This window comes from Aspergillus lentulus (assembly GCF_001445615.1).
Source record: "Aspergillus lentulus DNA, contig: Alt01, strain: IFM 54703, whole genome shotgun sequence".
Lineage (NCBI taxonomy): Eukaryota > Fungi > Ascomycota > Eurotiomycetes > Eurotiales > Aspergillaceae > Aspergillus > Aspergillus lentulus.
In genome coordinates this window covers 3,428,518-3,446,428 of record NW_028322123.1, presented here as the reverse complement: position 1 = coordinate 3,446,428, position 17,911 = coordinate 3,428,518, and the positions used below count along the sequence as shown (strand labels likewise).

Genomic DNA, 17,911 nt, shown 5'->3' with positions numbered 1-17,911 from the left:
GCTTCATGTCTTGCCGCCATGACCCCGCACTGTTGACTGACCAACATTGTCAGCCTTGTTATCTTTACAAGACTGATCTTGGCAGTGCCAGCTCATTGACTTCTCCCTCCTTTGTTGCAACTGACAATCTTTTGATCATCTCTAATTCATCCGTGATCCTTGTGTGAATGCCTGATCTTTCCATCTTCTTCTCTATACAGTGCGTATGTTGTGTTCTGCTGCTAATACAGCTGGAGAACGATGTCTTCCCCCACACTGGAAGAGTACCAGATTAGCTGGATCTGTGCCCTGCCTATTGAGACAGCTGCAGCTCAGGAAATGCTTAATGAGAGATTGGGACTCTCAAGGAGCAGGATAATGCAGATATAAATGTATACTTGGGCCGAATCGGCAGACATTATGTTGCGATCGCGTGTCCTGGAGGGTAATATAGGATGATTAGCGACAACAGTTGCTAATAACATGATGCATACATTTTCCAAGTCACTATGGATTGGGCTGATGGTCAGTTTTAGAGGAGGAATTCCATCCACTGCTAATAACATACAGCTCAGTGATATCATGATCAGTTATCCTACAGGCACCTGTGGTGGTGTGTTCCAGCATGATATGGGCAAAGTTAGTAAGAATGGGCAACTCACCCGCACTAGGTCATTAAACAATCCACCAAGTTTACTGCTAGCTGCAGTTAACACGATGAGAACTAATGCACTAATCAAAGACCCTCTTTATCCTTCTTTTAACGACAAAGTGATGCGAAAAAAATGCACGGATGTAATGAAACTTCAGGTGACTAGAATGCCAATATGACTGACTGTTCTAAATCCAGTATAAGCATCCTCCAACTGCAGCTACTTGCGATGGGTGTCTAATGGAGTAGGACGTGGCAAGGGATGAACGTGAGGACAGTGAGCCACAAACACACTATGGTATTATTGCATCAGAGAATGCTGTTATAAAATATGGTGGAACTAGGCACGAAACTGCTCCAGTATTCATCCAAGGTATGTATCATCCGGGCCCCAGCGCCGACGGTGACTGTACTCCGTTCGTATTCTCTGAAGACTTGACCGTCTTTCTGTCAAGGCCGGGAATGTAGCCTGTTCGGTGATAGCATCACAAGCAAATGATTGCTTTAATATAAACAGGATACTACAGAGTATACTAGAGTGAGCTATCAATCGGAGGAAGAATATGGTCCGTACGATGTCCCCGGAAGCGAAGGTCTGAACGGAGTATGCTAACTATTGGTCAGAACTCAGAGGCATCTCGGACGTCTATAGCGTCTGTACCTGACGGCCTGGAGACAGATAGAGAAGAGAGCCGTGGGCCTGCACTTGATAGTTCGCGCTATTTTCTTTCTTTTGTTCAGCTGACCCTTTTGATGAGGCAGTCTATTGAATCTCTATATGCTCCTGCAGGTTCGAGTGAACCGTGGAATGTCCATGAGGATATCACCATTTCGCTAAATACAAAATTAGGCGACTGGTCCTCACGGCTTTCACCTGAACTACAGTTTCAGGATACAAAAGTTCAGTCTGATGTTTATATCAGGCAGCGAGTAAGCCTGGCATTTCGTTTCTACAGTACAAAGCTTCTGCTTCTTCAGCCCTATCTTCGTCGAGCAACGAAGCAACCTAGCAGTGCGCTATGCAAGAAGTTGGCCGATTCATGTGTGGAATCAGCATATCAGATGCTGTCACTGTTTCCTGACTGCCCTGACACTTCCTGGCTTTACAATATCTCGCCTTGGTGGTGTACACTACATTATCTTGTGCAGTCCATGGTTATTTTCTTGATAAAGCTGCAGCATGGGAAGCAAAAAAGCTTGGTCACTACAGGTAAACTTGCAGATAGTGTGGACAGATCTATTCGTTAGCTAAGAGAAATGTCAACCAGAGATCCTCGATCTGAAAGAGCGTGGAAGATTTGCAAAGAAATCATCATGAATCAGTTTCCTGTATATAACCTCAGAGCAAACTTTACAAATTAAAGGTCTCGCTTAAGCAGTGGAAGATGGGATGTTGCTAAACAACAACCGCCGCTTGCATCACAGATGTCCCGCCCATGCTGACCAGATTGCTCAAAGCCGTCTGGCTGTCTGCGGCAGCTGAGTGCCTAAGAGCCTGGGATGGCTTATAGTGTCCGTGTGGATTTCAACCTAGTACATAAATGTTTTATTGTCGAACTATTGTCGAACTATGACCAGCACATTTGTTTTGCATCGCCTGCAGTCTAATCTCCTTTAACGAACGATCCCTCTGCTAGTGAATTATGGACCAAAGTAGGTCCGTAGCATTATAACAAGAGATCATCTCAAATCAATACTCCAAAATGTCTCCGTCGAATACTTTCTGTACTACTAAAGTGTTTGAATATATCAGTGAAAGTTCATTGTTTCATTCAAAGTATAGTACATGTGGCGCTGCCAGCGAGTCCATTCATCATCACTCAAGGTCGTCACTCATATTGTCCGATTTATTCCTCGGGGTAGTCGGTACCACCGGTGGCGCGGCCACCCTTGCGACCAGCCTCACGGGCACGCTCCTCACCGGGCTGGAAGCTACCGCTGGAGGCCTGGCCACCCTTGGAAGCGATGTCTCTCTGTAGACATCAGTTAGTATTGTCGTCAAAGTGCAAGAGTGTTGTGTAGACGTACCTGTTTCTGGGGGTCCATGCTGGCGAAACCACCCTGGTGGCTGGACTGGCCTCCCTTGCGAGCAATGTTCTCGACCTCCTCGTGGGGGCGGTTGGCGAAGTTTCCGGGGTTCTGGTTGGAGGACATTTTGATGGTAGTTGAAGTGATTTGAAGTAGTGGATTGATTTGAGAGATAGTTCAGTAGATGCTTGATTGTTCTGGTGATTTGATCTGATGATTTGGATGGATCAGGGCGAGGGAAAGGCGGGTATTTATGCTTGAGAGAGCGAGCTGACTACATGATGATGTAGCCGGAGGACTGTGACTGATGCCGTTGGTATTCCATGTTGGGAATGTTGATCGCCTGTTGTATCCACTCTGATGCACTTCGAGTGACTGCTACAGTATTCTGGAGATGAGGTCAATCGACATCATCGGTGGGGCCAATTGTGTTGGGATCTCAGATAGCAGCCATTAAGGAGGTACCCTTGAGATGGCAGTGAATTGCTGAGATGCTTGACCCTGTTAGAATCAGGCGTCCTTGCATTTACCTCAGTCTCAGAGACATCACTGATGGTGACTGATGGAAGATCTGCGGGCCTGGGCCCACAGATCCTGGAACAAGAAAGCTAGTCGATTCTGGGGTACGTATTAGGGCCGATTGCCTTGTTGCTTGACCAGAGATTGCATGTTTCAGAAATGTAAACCTCACCATGACAACATCCGACCATACCTCATTCATCCACTGAGCTTGCTGAAGGTTGCTTACTGACGCCATAGAATTGGTCAATGAGGTGACAAGTCGACACATCACATTGTTGAGCTGGAATATGAGGCATTGCCCAGTCATTGCAGGGTGGTGGCATCTCATCATGGCCATCTTCAATCATTATTACCTCACTTGATCTGTCTGATGGGTCGAGGCTGGGGACGCCGCTAGTCTCAAAAGGGTAATATTGCATAATACCTTGCAAACAGTGCCATGCCAGATCCACCAGATCTCACCCTTGTTGTATGTGTATGAGAACATTGACATTTGCTACCTGGCTAGAAGACTCTTCCAGAACCTTCATTGGCTTGAGTTCTTCTAGTTCCCAATCATTCCATTGATGGACACTTCCTTCAGGCTGCTGCCCATTGATGCCGGGTATGCCGCATACATGGAGGGAGTTAAGCACGTGATCACCAAATGCGGGCTAGCGGCCCGGTAAGCTCCACTTTATGTGATGGCTGCCTGAGGCCATAATTTTAACAGTTGTTCTGTGAATAGTCATTCTGGTCGCCCTCTCCTTTAGGTGTTAGTTTAGCCAGGCACGTCTATGATACGCATGGCTTTACTGGTCGGCTTTTATGGAGGCTTTCTCATTGCTATTGCACACCCTTTTGATCTATCTAACTCTGTCTAACGCATACGCGGTATACTATAACCTCTAAAACCGCAAGTCCCATCCAATCTGAGGCCCTACCGTGGGCAACTCATCGATCACGGTCTGCACGTCTTTGTCCCCACGGCCACTCAAGCATAACACGAGATCCTTGCCGGGTCCCAGCTGCTTGGCTACCTCGACTGCCCCCCAGACAGCGTGCGAGGTCTCCAACGCGGGAATGATGCCTTCCAGCTGGCTCAGCAGTCGGAAGCCCTGCAGGGCCTCGGCATCGGTGGCCGAAAGGAATGTCGCCCGGTTGCTCTCTTTCCAGTGCGCTAATTCCGGTCCAACGCCAGGATAATCCAGTCCCGCAGAGACTGAGTGAGTGTCGGAGATCTGTCCATGCTGGTTCTGCAGCACATAAGTGCGAACCCCATGCAGAACCCCAACCGAGCCTCGACTCAGGGTAGCTGAATGCCGTTCCGTATCCAAGCCATCTCCTGCGGCTTCCACGCCGACCAGCTGGACGGAGGCGTCCTCAGAGAATGGATAGAACATGCCGACAGCGTTCGAGCCGCCCCCAACACAGGCAACCACCGCATCCGGGCTCTTGCCCAGGTCTCGCAGCTGAGCTTTGGTCTCCTCACCGATCACGCTCTGGAATGTGCGGACCATGGTCGGAAAGGGATGAGGCCCGATCGCAGACCCGATAATGTAATGCGTAGTATCCAGACGCGCTATCCACGCTCGGAAGGCTTCGTTTACCGCGTCCCGGAGCGTGCGCGACCCCGATTCAACAGGGACAACCGTAGCCCCCAACAAGCGAATCCGGAATACATTCAAGGCCTGCCGACGGACATCCTCGGCACCCATGTAGATGGTGCATTTCATGCCGAATTTAGCGCAGACAGTGGCAGTTGCGACCCCGTGCTGACCCGCACCCGTCTCGGCGATGATCTCCGTCTTACCCAGCCGACGCGCAACCAGGATCTGGCCCAGGGCGTTGTTGATCTTGTGGGATCCCGTGTGGTTGAGGTCCTCCCGCTTCAACCAGATATTCGCGCCGCCTGCGTGTTCGGACAGTCGCGGAGCCAGGTGTAGGCTGGAGGGACGACCCATGTACGGATAGTACGATCGGTATTCCTCCCAGAAGGTGGGATCATTGCGAGCGGCCTCGAAACCGGCCTCAAGTTCAGCCAGACAGGTGGTCAAGGCCTCTGGGGCGTATTGACCGCCGAAGACACCGAACCGCCCTGTTCCGTCGGCCATCGCAGCCACATCACTGTCTACAGCAGGCTGGACGACTGCGCTCGCCTCCATTGACGCATCAGGCGCACTGGTAACCTTTCTTTGTGTAATCTGTGAGCAATAGTCCTCGACTGCCCTGGCGGCCTGTCCGACAGGGGCATCATCGAGGATCGTAATCAACTGACTGCCGATGACGGCGCCGTCAGCGATGGAGGTCACGCTGAGGAAATGCTCGCGAGTGCTGATTCCAAACCCCACGGCCACAGGGACATTGCCGGACAACTCCTTGACGCGCTGGATGAGGGCGGGAAGGGCTGAATTGAGGGTACCGGTGGCGCCGGTGACGCCCATGCGGGAGACAAGATAGATAAATGAATCGGCCATGTTGCAGAGGACCTTCATGCGATCTTCGGTGGTGGAGGGGGCGATCAAAGGGACGTACGAGAGACTGTCCACGAGTCAATTAGTTCACCCATCCATTGTTAATGTTGGTTGTAGTCATACCCCGTCTTTATGCAGCCATTGCGGAATCGAACAGCTTCTTCCGGAGGCAGATCAACAATAATGAAGCCATTGACCCCGGCGTCGATGCAATCCGCCAAAAGCCTCGACTCCCCATACTGTAGGATAGGATTATAGTAACCCATAAACAGCACCGGCGCCTTTAACCCTTTTCTTCGCGCGGTCCGAACCATCTCCAACATCGAGGTGATTGTGACCCTATGCTCGAGGGCCTTCAAATTCGACCTTTGGATGGTCGGACCGTCTGCGATGGGATCGGTAAAAGGAAGGCCCAGTTCGACGATATCTATGCAGTTGTATCAGGGTCAATTCACCCTCTAGACTAAATAACTCACCTGCTCCTCCGGCCTGCATGCCCAGCATGATGTCCGGGGTCTCCTCCGCCGTGGGGAATCCGGCCGTCACGTACGTGACCAGCGCTGGACGGCCTTCCTGGTGGCATTGCGCAAATATTTGTTTGAGGTGATCCATGATGAATTAATTGTTTGGATGATGCAAAATACACAACTGACGAAGGTTCATGATCGTTTTAAAATAGATTTTCCTGATTGACTATGAGTCACGGGCAAGTGGAGAGACAAGGCGACGGAACGGACCATCTATCAATCTACCATCCTGTGTACTAACAAGAACTGGGACTAGATGCACGACTAGCGGATTTTCTTTGCCCTAAAGCTATAGGAGACAGATCTTCCTAATCAGTATGAGTATAGCAGATTATTATTACTCCGGATAGGGGATCAGCACAGCGCTGGATATTCACATCACAGAGTAAAGCTATACTAATCATTCGGTCTCTCATTGTCCCCAACATTCTGAATACATTTCTCATACGATGAATTGACCAAGCTTTGACAGATTTGTAAAGAGCAGAGACAATGTGGCTGATACGAAAATAATGAGACCGTGTTACGTAGGTAGCCTCTACATAAATTGTACCACGATGGAGATTCTACTCTGCAATAACATTGCATTGTCATGCAGCGTAAGCAAATGACCATCTTTTGCGAATTCACTGACAAAACACTGGTCTCTCCTTTACCTACTTCTCAGAATGCTTCTCCCATTCTGGACCGTTTGTACAAGGCCAGGGTGTCGGCTGAGTTGCATGTGTTCCCTTGTTGTTGGCATGGATTTGATATCTTTGTGCTAGATGCTCCTTTTACCGGCGGGCGAGAGCTGCTCGGTTGGAATGGCTTCAGAGGTTGTTACGTGGACCTGGTAGTATCTAGATCCGGCGAGGGTCTTGCACATCAACCCCGCCGAAATGCATAAAAATTGGTTCAGAAATGTAAAGAAAAGGCAGCGGTCACGATAAACATAAGCAGATTCGTACAACACCGACGCAGCATGGACCTCAATGAAAGGCAAGTGGACTGGGGAAGCAGGAGGTGACTAAAACATTGCTTCCAGCAGTCGCAAAAAATGCGTCAAAGTTACAGCTGTTGGACATTCACCACCCTATGGGTACAACAAGGACGGTAAACATTTCATTGAAAAAGGACCACTCCTATAATATTGCGTCTGGCCATCCATAGTTTAATCAATTGTTCCTGCAATTAATTAAATTTCTCTAATAAGGACAGTGAACTATCTAGCATTTACCGTAAGGTAATTGGCAAAGTTGCAAAGCCCTCAACCTCTGAAGACAGGAGTCCCCCGTGGCAGTTTGTTTCCGGTGCCTGTTGCGACCTTCCTGAGGATGGATCTACCGGTGACATTTTATGAGAAGTAGTCTTGAGAAGTCACAGATGAACTGAAGATTAACTCCCGAGTGTGGTGCGGCTGATCCAACTTCACCATGTACGCAGTTTAAAATTGGAGGTGTAAAAATATTCTATTTGAGCCTATTTATAGTCCATATCTCTGATATCAGACGGGTGATCATTCCATGGAGCCGAAACACCAATGTCACGGAAGAGTCCTAGTTGTCTCGGTTCTTTCTTCTTTCCCTCCTGTCGAATATTGAGAGTTGACTCTGAGTGTCCCAGGGATGCTATTCCGAGGTTGGAAAGCAAATCAAAGCAGTGACGCGGCCGACTACGCATCCAACCACGATGGACGACGGATGCCGCGCAATCATTCGCAGAAGTCTGGATTTACGTAGCTCCACAGTAGCAATTTTAGTAAGAGGAAGTGGGTCCAGGCGGACGAGTCATAAACGAATATTTCAGCCACTTTCCTCCCTAGAGCCGATAAGAATTATGCCGAAAGCTTGGCTTTGTGACTTGTGGAGTGGTCTATATATATACAAATGAGTTTCTACGTGACTGAGCTGGTGTCAGCCAATTAATGGTTTGGTAAAGGATTACAGCACTCTCTTGAAATCTGATTGAGAAATATGCTATCTTAGATTTGTCTCTGGTTCGTTATCTTGTAGTCTTGCTTGCGATTTGTACTATTAGCGCACACTAATTAACAGTTGGACGACCGTCTGTGAAGTTGATTTTGAATCAGATATGGAGTACTTATTTCTGCCAGTCAATTATTGGACTGAGGGGAGCCCATATTCACGCAGTTCATAGGGTTTGCAGCGAGGGTGAATGGTACGTGTAGTTAAGAGGACCTAGACAAGCAAATACCAACCACCAACTCTGTGATAGAGTACCAGACAGTGTCTTCTTGGGCATATGTGAAGTTCAATTGAGTATAATTATCAATCTATTGTTGAACGCTTCTGCCTGGAAGCGGCCCGAATCCGATTCAATCACGACGCAGCTTATTCGATCCCGCTACCCCGTCCATGGAGCCTTCTCCACCATGCCACGCGTCCCAACCAGTAAGCTTTCAGAGGGCTGTCCTTTTAATTCTACAGAGCACTAGAGAAGAATTACGTTAGAATTGAGCATTTATGTCCGACCAGAGTGCGTGTCACGCCAGACGAACGATGGTCCGTTCCATCTCGGGGTTAACGCTGGATTCGTCATGTGGCTGGTCGCTGCCCTACATCAACGGCTGCTCCCTCGATTTTTCAGTATAAACCAGTCATTCCTTGGTTTTGTTCATTCATATCCATGCACTCGTTGATCTTCAATTTTGTTAATACCCATACAGTAACATGATGCTGCCATTGCTGGCCATTTCGGCCTTTGTCTCCATTGGCGCCGCGCAGACCTATACCAGCTGCAATCCTACCAACAGTAAGCCAGATCTGGTAGTCAAAACCTCACTCTGCTAACAAGCCTAGCAACTTGTGACCCTGACACAGGCCTGAAGAAATGGAGCCTGTCCACCGATTTCACCCAGGGCAGCTCCGATGAATGGACTGCCATCTCAGGCAATGTCACCTACGGCAGTAACGGAGCCGAATTCACCATCAACAAGCGATACGATGCGCCTACGCTTGAGACAAACTTTTACATCTTCTTCGGCGAGGTGGAGGTCGTCATGAAAGCAGCCAATGGTACCGGTATCGTCAGCTCGATCGTCATGGAGTCGGATGATCTAGATGAGATTGACTGGGTGAGTCCTGTCCCCTATAATGTCACAGAGAGATACTGACCAGGACAGGAATGCACTGGAACCGACACCACCCAGATCGAAACCAACTACTTTGGCAAAGGAAACACGACAACCTACGACCGCGCCATCTGGGAGACCGTCAGCACCCCCCAGGACGAATTTCACACATACAAAGTTGTCTGGACCGCTGCGGCCATCACCTGGTACATTGACGGGACGTCCGTGCGTTCACTCGAGTATGCCGATGCCGTCGACGGGAAGAACTTCCCTCAAACGCCTATGGTTGTGAAGCTGGGCATCTGGGCCGGAGGCGATTCGTCTAACAGCGAGGGAACAATTGAGTGGGCTGGTGGTGAGACGGATTACGACGATGTCCCCTTCACCATGTACGTCAAGTCGGTCAACATCATCAACTATAATCCTGCTGCCTCGTACAACTATACCGACAAGACGGGCTCGTATACCAGCATCGTGGCCTCGAACTCGACTACCGGCAGTGGTATCCATGGCTCGAACTCGGTCAGTGTGTCCGCTTCGTCGTCCTCTACCTCCGCCTCCACCTCTACCTCTTCTCGAGCATTGATTGCTGCGGCAAGTACTTACCCGGCCTCTGTGCAGACCTCGAGCAGTGGGGTTGTTAGCTCGTCTGCTTCCTCTTCTTCCTCAGCTGCTGCCGCATCCAGCTCGGCCAGCGCTTCAGCCGTGTTCACCGGTGCTGCTGTGAGCAATCTGCCCTCGTTCTTTTTTACTGTCTTCTTCGCACTGGCTATCGCACTTGCTTTCTAAGCTAGCACGCCTGTACTAGACGTTCTGAATCTCAATAGGTAATAGCATAACTGTATACAGTATCTGTATCTACATTTCGATCCCCCCCGCAAGAACATCCACAACCTTCTCCTGAAAATCCACCGCCAACGCAGGCCCCTCTCTCCCCCTAAACTCTCCCTTAAGACATGCCAACACAGCCCTCGTATACCCCACCCCCATCTCCTTCGGCAACCCCTGCTGCGCCAGCGCAACTAAATCCTCCAGCACCTTCTTCGACCTCGGCAGCCGCCCGCTGTTCTCCGCCTCCCGGATCTTCGCCTCCATCAGCCGCGACATCGTCACCCACAGCCCGATCTCAAGCAGTACCACCCCAAGCGCATAGATATCATGCTCGCGGTTAAACTGGTGCGACGGCCGCCCCTGCCGGTCCGGGTGTCGGTAGAGATTCGGCTCGACCTCGAAGTCGGAGCGCATTTCTGTGCCTTGCTGGACGGAGCGCGCGTAGCCCCAGTCGCTTAGATAGGAGACGATTTTGGTATTGTCCTTTGGAGAAGGGGTAAGGCGATGCGCGTAGAGGCCTGAGGCGCTGGTTCCGCTGGGTGTCTCGAGGAAGAGGAGGATGCCTCTGCTCCAGATGTTTTTGTGGAGCCAGGCTGAGGCGTGGACGTTGGAGACGGTCAGTGCGAGGCTGTGTGCCATGCTGAAGCGGTCGTTGAGGGAGGGCTTCTTCAGTGGGCGTTTGGTTTGGCTGTCGACGGCGTTGATGAAGGCGTGGAGGGTTGTGAGGGTTGTGTCTGTGGTGGGTTCGGAGGGGGGAAGTTTGTAAAGAAAGACGGTGCGCTCTTCGGTGGGTTGGTCGATGAAGCCGAGGCATTCGAGGGCGTAGATCTTTGGTTGGTCAAGTGAGTCGGATGAGGTGCCGCTGAAGGTGGTGTTCTGTAGGAGCCAGGCGAGATTGCGGATCGGGTCTTTGAGTTCTTCGATCTCGTCCGGTTCGAGGTCGTCGCGTTTAAGCTTGCTCTCGTACTCGTGGTACTCGACAATCACCGTCATTGCCTCTGATTCCGACGCCGTCCACTTCCCCAGTCGGAAACCGCCCATTGTCTTGCCTTCTTCTGCAAGTGTCCCAGCTAAACTCTGATAGTCGGCCGGTGCCTTGGCCGCCGCCAGCGTGCGGCGCTTCATCACCGGCTCCAGACCACTGCTCCGCAATCCCTGGTGGTCGCTTTCTGCCATCCTGGCCAGCGTATCCTGCGACATGTGCAGCATGAGATTGCGCAGGTCCTCGGACCACTTCGTATAAGTGTCCAGGATGCGGTTCAGCCTCTTCTTGTCGAACAAGGACCAGTCGTAGCCCTTGAGTTTGAGCGATCGGGCCTTGCTCTTTGCGCGCTCCAGCAGCGACTCCTGCGTCTTGGCGGGCTTATCGGGCTCGATGGCAAGTTCCTCATCGATGAGTCCATACTTTGCCGCTACGAGCTCGTACTCGGCGAGGGTCTTCCGCATCTGCACCAGGAGCCCTTCCACGGTGTCGGCGATGAAAGGGTCCAGCTTTCCCGGCAGTAGGAGGCCATGCTCGGGATGAAAGGAGATGCGCTTGAAGAAGAGCAAGGTCGTGAGTTGGAGATTTAGCTTCAGCTGGATCTCGGCCCGGTCGTCGTCAAAGGCTTTGATGTCGGAGATGACGCCTTTAATGAAGATGGTTACTTGGTAGACTTGGGTGATGGCCGTCACTGCCGTACCGTAGAAGTCCATTTTGCTTGTTCTTTGACTGACGACCAAGAGGAGAATGTCAGACGAAGTCGAGAGGGGTTGGGTCGTGACTCTTGAGGCTGATGGTCAGCACTAACGGCGCTAAGTGGGATGATGCTGACAGATACTCCAGTATTTATGAACAGACCCCGCAAAGTGATAATTCCATCGTACAACACTGTAGACAACTTGAAAAATGGCTGACCTATCCTCCTACGATGAAGTCCTTAATTCCCTAGAGGAAGACAGTTACTACGCAATCAACAGCAGCGATCTCTCTCCTTCGCTCCAAGCATGGTCCAACAACACAGACATCGACGAGCTCGACCTCAGCAGCCTCAATCTCTCTTCTAGCCCAGACTCATCCTCATGGATCGACCCTTTAGAATCAGCAATAACAGCCACCCGCAACGGGTCCTCGCCCGTCCTCAGCACCCTCTCGCAATTCACCGCGCTCCTCGCCCAAACAGGAATCCACGGCCCCCGCATCCTAAAAGCCTTCAATCTCTCCACAAGAGGTACCAAAATCGGCGCAGGCGCCCAGTTCACCGTCTTTACCGACCCCATCTACGAAGGACAAGTCATCAAGCGCGTCAATGTCCCGCTCTCCAGTAAAGCCGAGCAGCGCTTCGCAGCCAGCATGGATTACCGCCTGCAGCTGCGCACGCTGGGACTGGAGGTTCTATCCCTGTGTAACCCCGTGCTGCGCGCACACCCCAACATCACCAGTCTGCTGGCGTGGGGGTTTGATTTCCCCTTTGCGGATATGGCGGTGCCAGTTCTGTTCATGGAGGCTGCGATGATGCCTTTATCCAATTTTCTGGGCGCGGAGAAGCGCAGTGTCGAGGTGCGGTATCAGCTGTCACTGGATATCACAAATGGACTGGAGGCGCTGCATAATCTGAGGATTGTGCATGGGGACGTGAAACCAGATAATGTCCTTGTGTTTGCGGGCCCCAGTGAGCGGGTGCCCTTCCGGGCGAAGTTGAGTGATTTTGGGGTCTGTGTGGATTTGGAGGCGCCGGATGCGAAGTTCACATTGAGTGATTACCGGGGCACGCAGGCGTGGCTGGCGCCAGAGGTGGTGGACGAGGATCTGGAGAGGTTTGGGGGATTTTCCTCGGAGCTGATGTTTAGGTTTGACGCGTATAGCTTTGGGTTGGTGTTGCTGTCCATCTTTACGAGTGGCGGCGAGCCGCCTGTTCTGGATGAGGATCCGGAGAATGTTCCTGATCAGGTGTTTGAGCTTCTCTATAGCCAGGAGGATATTCCGTCAAACATACGCATGGAGCTGCGCAAAGCGATAGCGAAGCTCCTCTCTGAAGATCCGCGGAAGCGCCCACTTCCTGGTTCAGGTCTGATCAAAACCGACAGCCCGATATACGCAGCTTGGTAGGTTACGTACTTCGCTGATTACAGAATGAAGCTGACGATTAGGCTCTCCTCCATTCAATTGACACCTACAAACACGCACGTCGGTATCATCGACCCAATCTACAACAAAGGTCCCTTGTTCTGGTACCGACTTGATGAAACCGTTCGGACAGAGCTGGAAGAACAATACGCCCTGATGAAAGAGGGAAACGCACCACCGTTCCCCAGTGACGTGCTCTTTGGGCTGGCACAGACGGTTACCGGCGCGAAGCCGTCATATCTCGACCGGTTGCTGACGTATCTAACCGAGGCAGCCATGGCGGGATTCTCGCCTGCAAGGGGGGTATATGCGCAGATCATGGAGGCGCATGGTCAAAAGCCGGAGTTTGCGGAGGTTGTGTTGGAGGAGTGGATGTTGCAGGCTGTTTCCGAGGGGTATTTCTTTGAAAGCCCCAGTTACTCAAAGGGGGAGATTGAGGAAGCACGTGAACGATTTAGGGCTAATGGGGGGTTCTGTTCGGATCCTTTTCTTGGGAAGAAGGATGTTGTTGACGCTGCCAGAGACAGGAACAAAGCGCTAAAGTGGGAGAGGAGGAATGGAAGTATTGTTGATCGGAAAGGAAACACGATCCTACACGCTGCGGCTGCATTGGGGGCTATTGATGTCGTTCAAGGATTACTAGACGACGGACTGCTGTCCGTCGATGGGGAGAATGAAAAGGGAGAAACGCCACTGTACAAGGCATTTCAAGCCGGCCATGCGAATGTCATTGAATTATTGCTTGACCGAGGGGCCGATGCTTCGACTGTGACTCGACATGAAAAGGTGAGTCCGATGCACTGGCTGTTTATGATTCCTGACTCTTCTGTCGCTGGAATCGCGAGAAGAATGGTCGAGGGAGGCGCGAACATCAACGCAACCATGGAGCCTGTTGTCAAGGAGAACAGTGGTGGATTCCCAGAGAAGATCCAGATCCTTCACTAGTATGTTCTCCACCTCCTCTCGAGAACGATCTAACAGCGGCAGTCCATTTGAGCTTCCCCACGGCACACCTCTGCACTGGGCCTGCTTCTTCCGCAACATGACAGCGGTCGAGGCCCTAATTTCTCTGGGTGCCAATGTAAACGCAAGCTATCACGCCTCGGATGCATCTACCACTCCTCTTTTCCTGACTGCGTACTTTGGTGAACCCTCTCTAGCGAGGTACCTGATATCCCAGGGTGCTGACGTCAGCCTGGTCGACTCCATGGGGCGCAACACGCTGCACGGAATCACCAAGTACTTTCCCGAGCGACATGGCTATCTTCCTCACCACTGGCACTACTGGATTCGTCACGGCAGCTGGAAACAACATCTGGCCCGAATGACGGAATTGGTCAGGATACTCGTGGACGCAGGAGCGGATCTTAATGCCAAAGACAAAGGATATCCACCACTGACTCCCGTCGCGGCGGCTGCCGATCTAGGAGTCTGGGACGGAGGGGTAATCTGTGCGCTGTTAGACGCAGGGGCAGAGTTGAGAGAATCCGTCCTGTCAGCTGGAGATACAGTTCTACATTCGTGGGCATCGATAGTTGGACCACGTCTAGCTTATCCCGAATTCTACCTGTCGGCGATGAAGAAAATTGTCAACGCCATGCCGGACATTGACATCCCAAACAAGTTTGAGAAAGATACTCCACTACATTCGTTAGCCACCATCTACCACCCCGAGGAGGAATTTGAAGCCGCATGCGAAATATTCCTTATCCACTCTCCTCCAGCAGATATCAATGCAAAGACCCGCCGCGGCGCGACTCCGTTGACCATCGCCCTCGAGACAGAACTCGACCCGGCACGACGAGGCCTCTTCCTCCTGAACAAGGGAGCGGACACGCTCGTCCTCACCGACCGGGGAAGGGACATCTTCTTCTCGATCGTCAACAACACCGCACTTAGCGACCAGGTTTCGCACGATCTGATCCGCACATTCCTGCATCACCTGAATCCTGATATTCAGCAAGCCTATACAAAGCATTATCTTCCCAATGCCAACAGCCACCACACCCTTTTCGCCGCTGCAGAACGCGGAAAACCGCTCTCACTAAAACTTCTGCTCTCCCTCGGCCTAGCCACTCGCATCAACGAACTCGAGGACAGTAAACGCCCGCCATGGACAGTCCTAGATCAAGCCCTCCACTGGGCGGAAATCAGCCGCCGCGCACACATGCGCCGACTGGCGGACCACAAGCCCGGCGCTAGTAGGGACCAAGCTCTTGAGCAGAACATCGTGTATGATGAAGGGCAGGGTCCGCCCGCTCGAGCTGCGGAGGCCTATCGCAGTTTTCCTGCGGTGATACGCATCCTGAGAGATGCGGGAGGGAAGCGAGCCTGTGAATTGGATAGTAGTTCGACAGCCACAGGGGAGTATATTGAGCAGCCGTGGGAGTGGGATTTTACGGAAATATACCGGTATGGATTTACGCCGAGAACGCAGCCGAACTTGGACCAGTGGAATGGACTGTATGAGATGGGCAGATATTCTGAGCGGTGGCAAAAGGATAGGATGAATGCTTGGAAGGAGGAGTACGAAGAGGGAAGGTGGAGGCCGGATGTGAGAATGCTGGAGGAGGAGGAGCAATCATTTGTGAAGGAATTAGTCTGTTATCTGGCAGGAGAGGGGAGGGTGACGCTGGAGGCTGTAGATGGCCAGAAAAAGCAATGGCAGGTCGAGATGGAGGGGGGGAGGATCGTGAATAAACAGGCCAAGAGATGACTCTATTGAGTAGGAATGACACCATCAATGTCAAAGCGTCACCATAAACAAGCAAAGATAAGAAATAGCTTGGCTGTCCTTGGCCACGCATGCATTGTACCTCACTCATGCTGATCACTCGATAACACCTTCCGGGATGGAACAAGAGTGGGCTAAACATGTCATGGTGCAGATTCTCCAACACGCTAAAACCGCCACAGCATCACGTCCCGCGGGTGAGGGGTAGACTAGGCCAGCAAGACATTTAAACCGCGGCATCTCGAGCATCAATATAACAACTATCCTCCACACCAAAAAGAAACAATCACAATGGCCACCAAGATCAAGCTTCTCCCGAACCCCCACTACCGCAAGTCGGGGACCAAGTCCTATGTCCACCTTCTGCGCAAGTACCGCTTCACCCCAACAAAGGGCGGGCGATACTTTCTCAGCAGTTCACTTCACCAGACAGGCCGGCAGTATACTAACCTGCCTGTTGGTGGCAAGGCTCGCATTCAGCACGTCCTGCGCAAGAGAATCGCGGATACAGGGGAGACAGGCGAAGTTGGCGCCGACGATGTCCAGAATGATGCCATGTACCTAGCGCCAGTGAGCATCGGCACTCCAGCGCAGACGGTTAATCTGGACTTTGACACGGGATCTGCGGACCTATGGGTGAGACACTACGTATCCCGTTAATGCTTGGAAAATACTAAGGAATAGGTCTGGTCCACCAATCTCCCCTCCGCGACCCGCTCCCAGCACAAGACCGGCACAATCTTTGACCCAAGCAAGTCGAGCACGTTTAAAGAACAGTCCGGCTCGACATGGAAGATCTCCTACGGTGATGGCTCCTCCGCCTCCGGTACAGTCGGCACAGATACAGTCTCGCTCGGCGGCTTGAAGGTCGAGAACCAGGCGATCGAACTGGCCGACACCCTCTCCGCGCAGTTCGAGCAGGGAACTGGCGATGGTTTGCTTGGACTGGCGTTTAGCAACATCAACACGGTTAAGCCGCAGGCTGTCCGCACTCCTGTCGAGAATATGATCGCGCAAGAGGATATCCCGAAATCCGCCGAACTGTTCACCGCGAAGTTGGGGTCATGGAAGGACGCGGACGAGCCGGACAAGGGCGAGTCGTTCTACACGTTCGGGTTCATCGATCAGGATACCGTGACGGCGTCGGGTGAGGAAGTATACTACACTCCCATCGATAACAGCCAGGGGTTCTGGCTGTTTGACTCTGCCTCAGCGACCGTGAATGGCAAGACGATTGCGCGGTCGGGAAACAAGGCCATTGCTGATACAGGGACGACGTTGGCGCTGGTCGATGATGAGACGTGCCAGGCAATTTATGATGCTATTCCTGGGGCGCTTTACGACGACGAAAGTCAGGGGTATATTTTCCCGTCCAACACGACAGAGGACAAACTTCCTGTCGTCTCGTTTGCTGTGGGAGACAAGCAATTCGTCGTGCAAAAGGAGGATCTGGGCTTTGCCGAGGCCAAGTCGGGGTATGTCTACGGAGGTATCCAGAGCAGAGGCAGTATGACAATGGATATCCTTGGTGACACATTTCTCAAGGGAATCTACGCAGTACGTTCCTGTCCGTTTGTTGAAGACATCTGGCTAATGGTGGTAGATATTCGACGTCGGCAATCTTCGTTTCGGGGCCGTCCAGCGAAAGGAGTTGCATCAGAATCTGTCGGTTTCTCAGTAACTCGTTGCTTCGTGTCTGAGACGTGGCAGAATGGAATTGTCATTCATTGCAGAGAACAATGCCTTTGTTTAGTTGTCTCGTCCGTTTGTAAACATATTCTTAATGCCAAAGAATTTTATCAGTCAGTCCCATTGGTTCTTTGTTAGCAATCAAGACATAATCGAGACACCATCGTCTACCCTCCGTAATGTCTGAAACATTCTGCTTCTGTCTCAGGAGACTCCGTTAGACTCATATATAAATATCTCAATGACAGCATGAAGTCCGTCTTCTCATCATCATCAACCACTCCCCTCCAACAATTCCTCTCTTCAACTTACAACCT

General features: G+C 51.5%; 6 protein-coding genes across 6 annotated transcripts; 3 read left to right on the top strand and 3 right to left on the bottom strand.

Moving 5' to 3' along the window:
- Positions 1-2,478: 2,478 nt before the first annotated feature.
- ALT_1050 (con-10 family general stress protein) lies at positions 2,479-2,785 on the bottom strand (the record flags this gene model as incomplete). Its single annotated transcript, XM_033564275.2, has 2 exons — positions 2,479-2,604; positions 2,660-2,785. The coding sequence occupies 2 exons, from the start codon at positions 2,783-2,785 to the stop codon at positions 2,479-2,481; spliced, it is 252 nt and encodes an 83-aa protein (XP_033420166.2).
- A 1,283-nt stretch (positions 2,786-4,068) lies between these two features.
- On the bottom strand, positions 4,069-6,246 carry ALT_1049 (tryptophan synthase; the record flags this gene model as incomplete). The annotated part of the gene is made up of 3 exons (XM_033564274.2): positions 4,069-5,701; positions 5,758-6,061; positions 6,111-6,246. 3 exons carry the CDS (start codon positions 6,244-6,246, stop codon positions 4,069-4,071), a joined length of 2,073 nt encoding a protein of 690 aa, XP_033420165.2.
- A 2,587-nt stretch (positions 6,247-8,833) lies between these two features.
- Positions 8,834-10,023, top strand: ALT_1048 (glycoside hydrolase family 16 protein; the record flags this gene model as incomplete). The annotated part of the gene is made up of 3 exons (XM_089599082.1): positions 8,834-8,915; positions 8,984-9,237; positions 9,286-10,023. 3 exons carry the CDS (start codon positions 8,834-8,836, stop codon positions 10,021-10,023), a joined length of 1,074 nt encoding a protein of 357 aa, XP_089456746.1.
- Positions 10,024-10,092: 69 nt separating this feature from the next.
- ALT_1047 (uncharacterized protein) lies at positions 10,093-11,760 on the bottom strand (the record flags this gene model as incomplete). The annotated part of the gene is made up of 1 exon (XM_033564272.1): positions 10,093-11,760. The coding sequence occupies one exon, from the start codon at positions 11,758-11,760 to the stop codon at positions 10,093-10,095; it is 1,668 nt and encodes a 555-aa protein (XP_033420163.1).
- A 193-nt stretch (positions 11,761-11,953) lies between these two features.
- ALT_1046 (ankyrin repeat and protein kinase domain-containing protein) lies at positions 11,954-15,887 on the top strand (the record flags this gene model as incomplete). Its single annotated transcript, XM_033564271.2, has 3 exons — positions 11,954-13,149; positions 13,195-14,115; positions 14,159-15,887. 3 exons carry the CDS (start codon positions 11,954-11,956, stop codon positions 15,885-15,887), a joined length of 3,846 nt encoding a protein of 1,281 aa, XP_033420162.2.
- Positions 15,888-16,196: 309 nt separating this feature from the next.
- Positions 16,197-17,586, top strand: ALT_1045 (pepsin-like aspartic protease; the record flags this gene model as incomplete). The annotated part of the gene is made up of 3 exons (XM_033564270.2): positions 16,197-16,541; positions 16,590-17,462; positions 17,509-17,586. The coding sequence occupies 3 exons, from the start codon at positions 16,197-16,199 to the stop codon at positions 17,584-17,586; spliced, it is 1,296 nt and encodes a 431-aa protein (XP_033420161.1).
- Between the last annotated feature and the right edge of the window lie 325 nt (positions 17,587-17,911).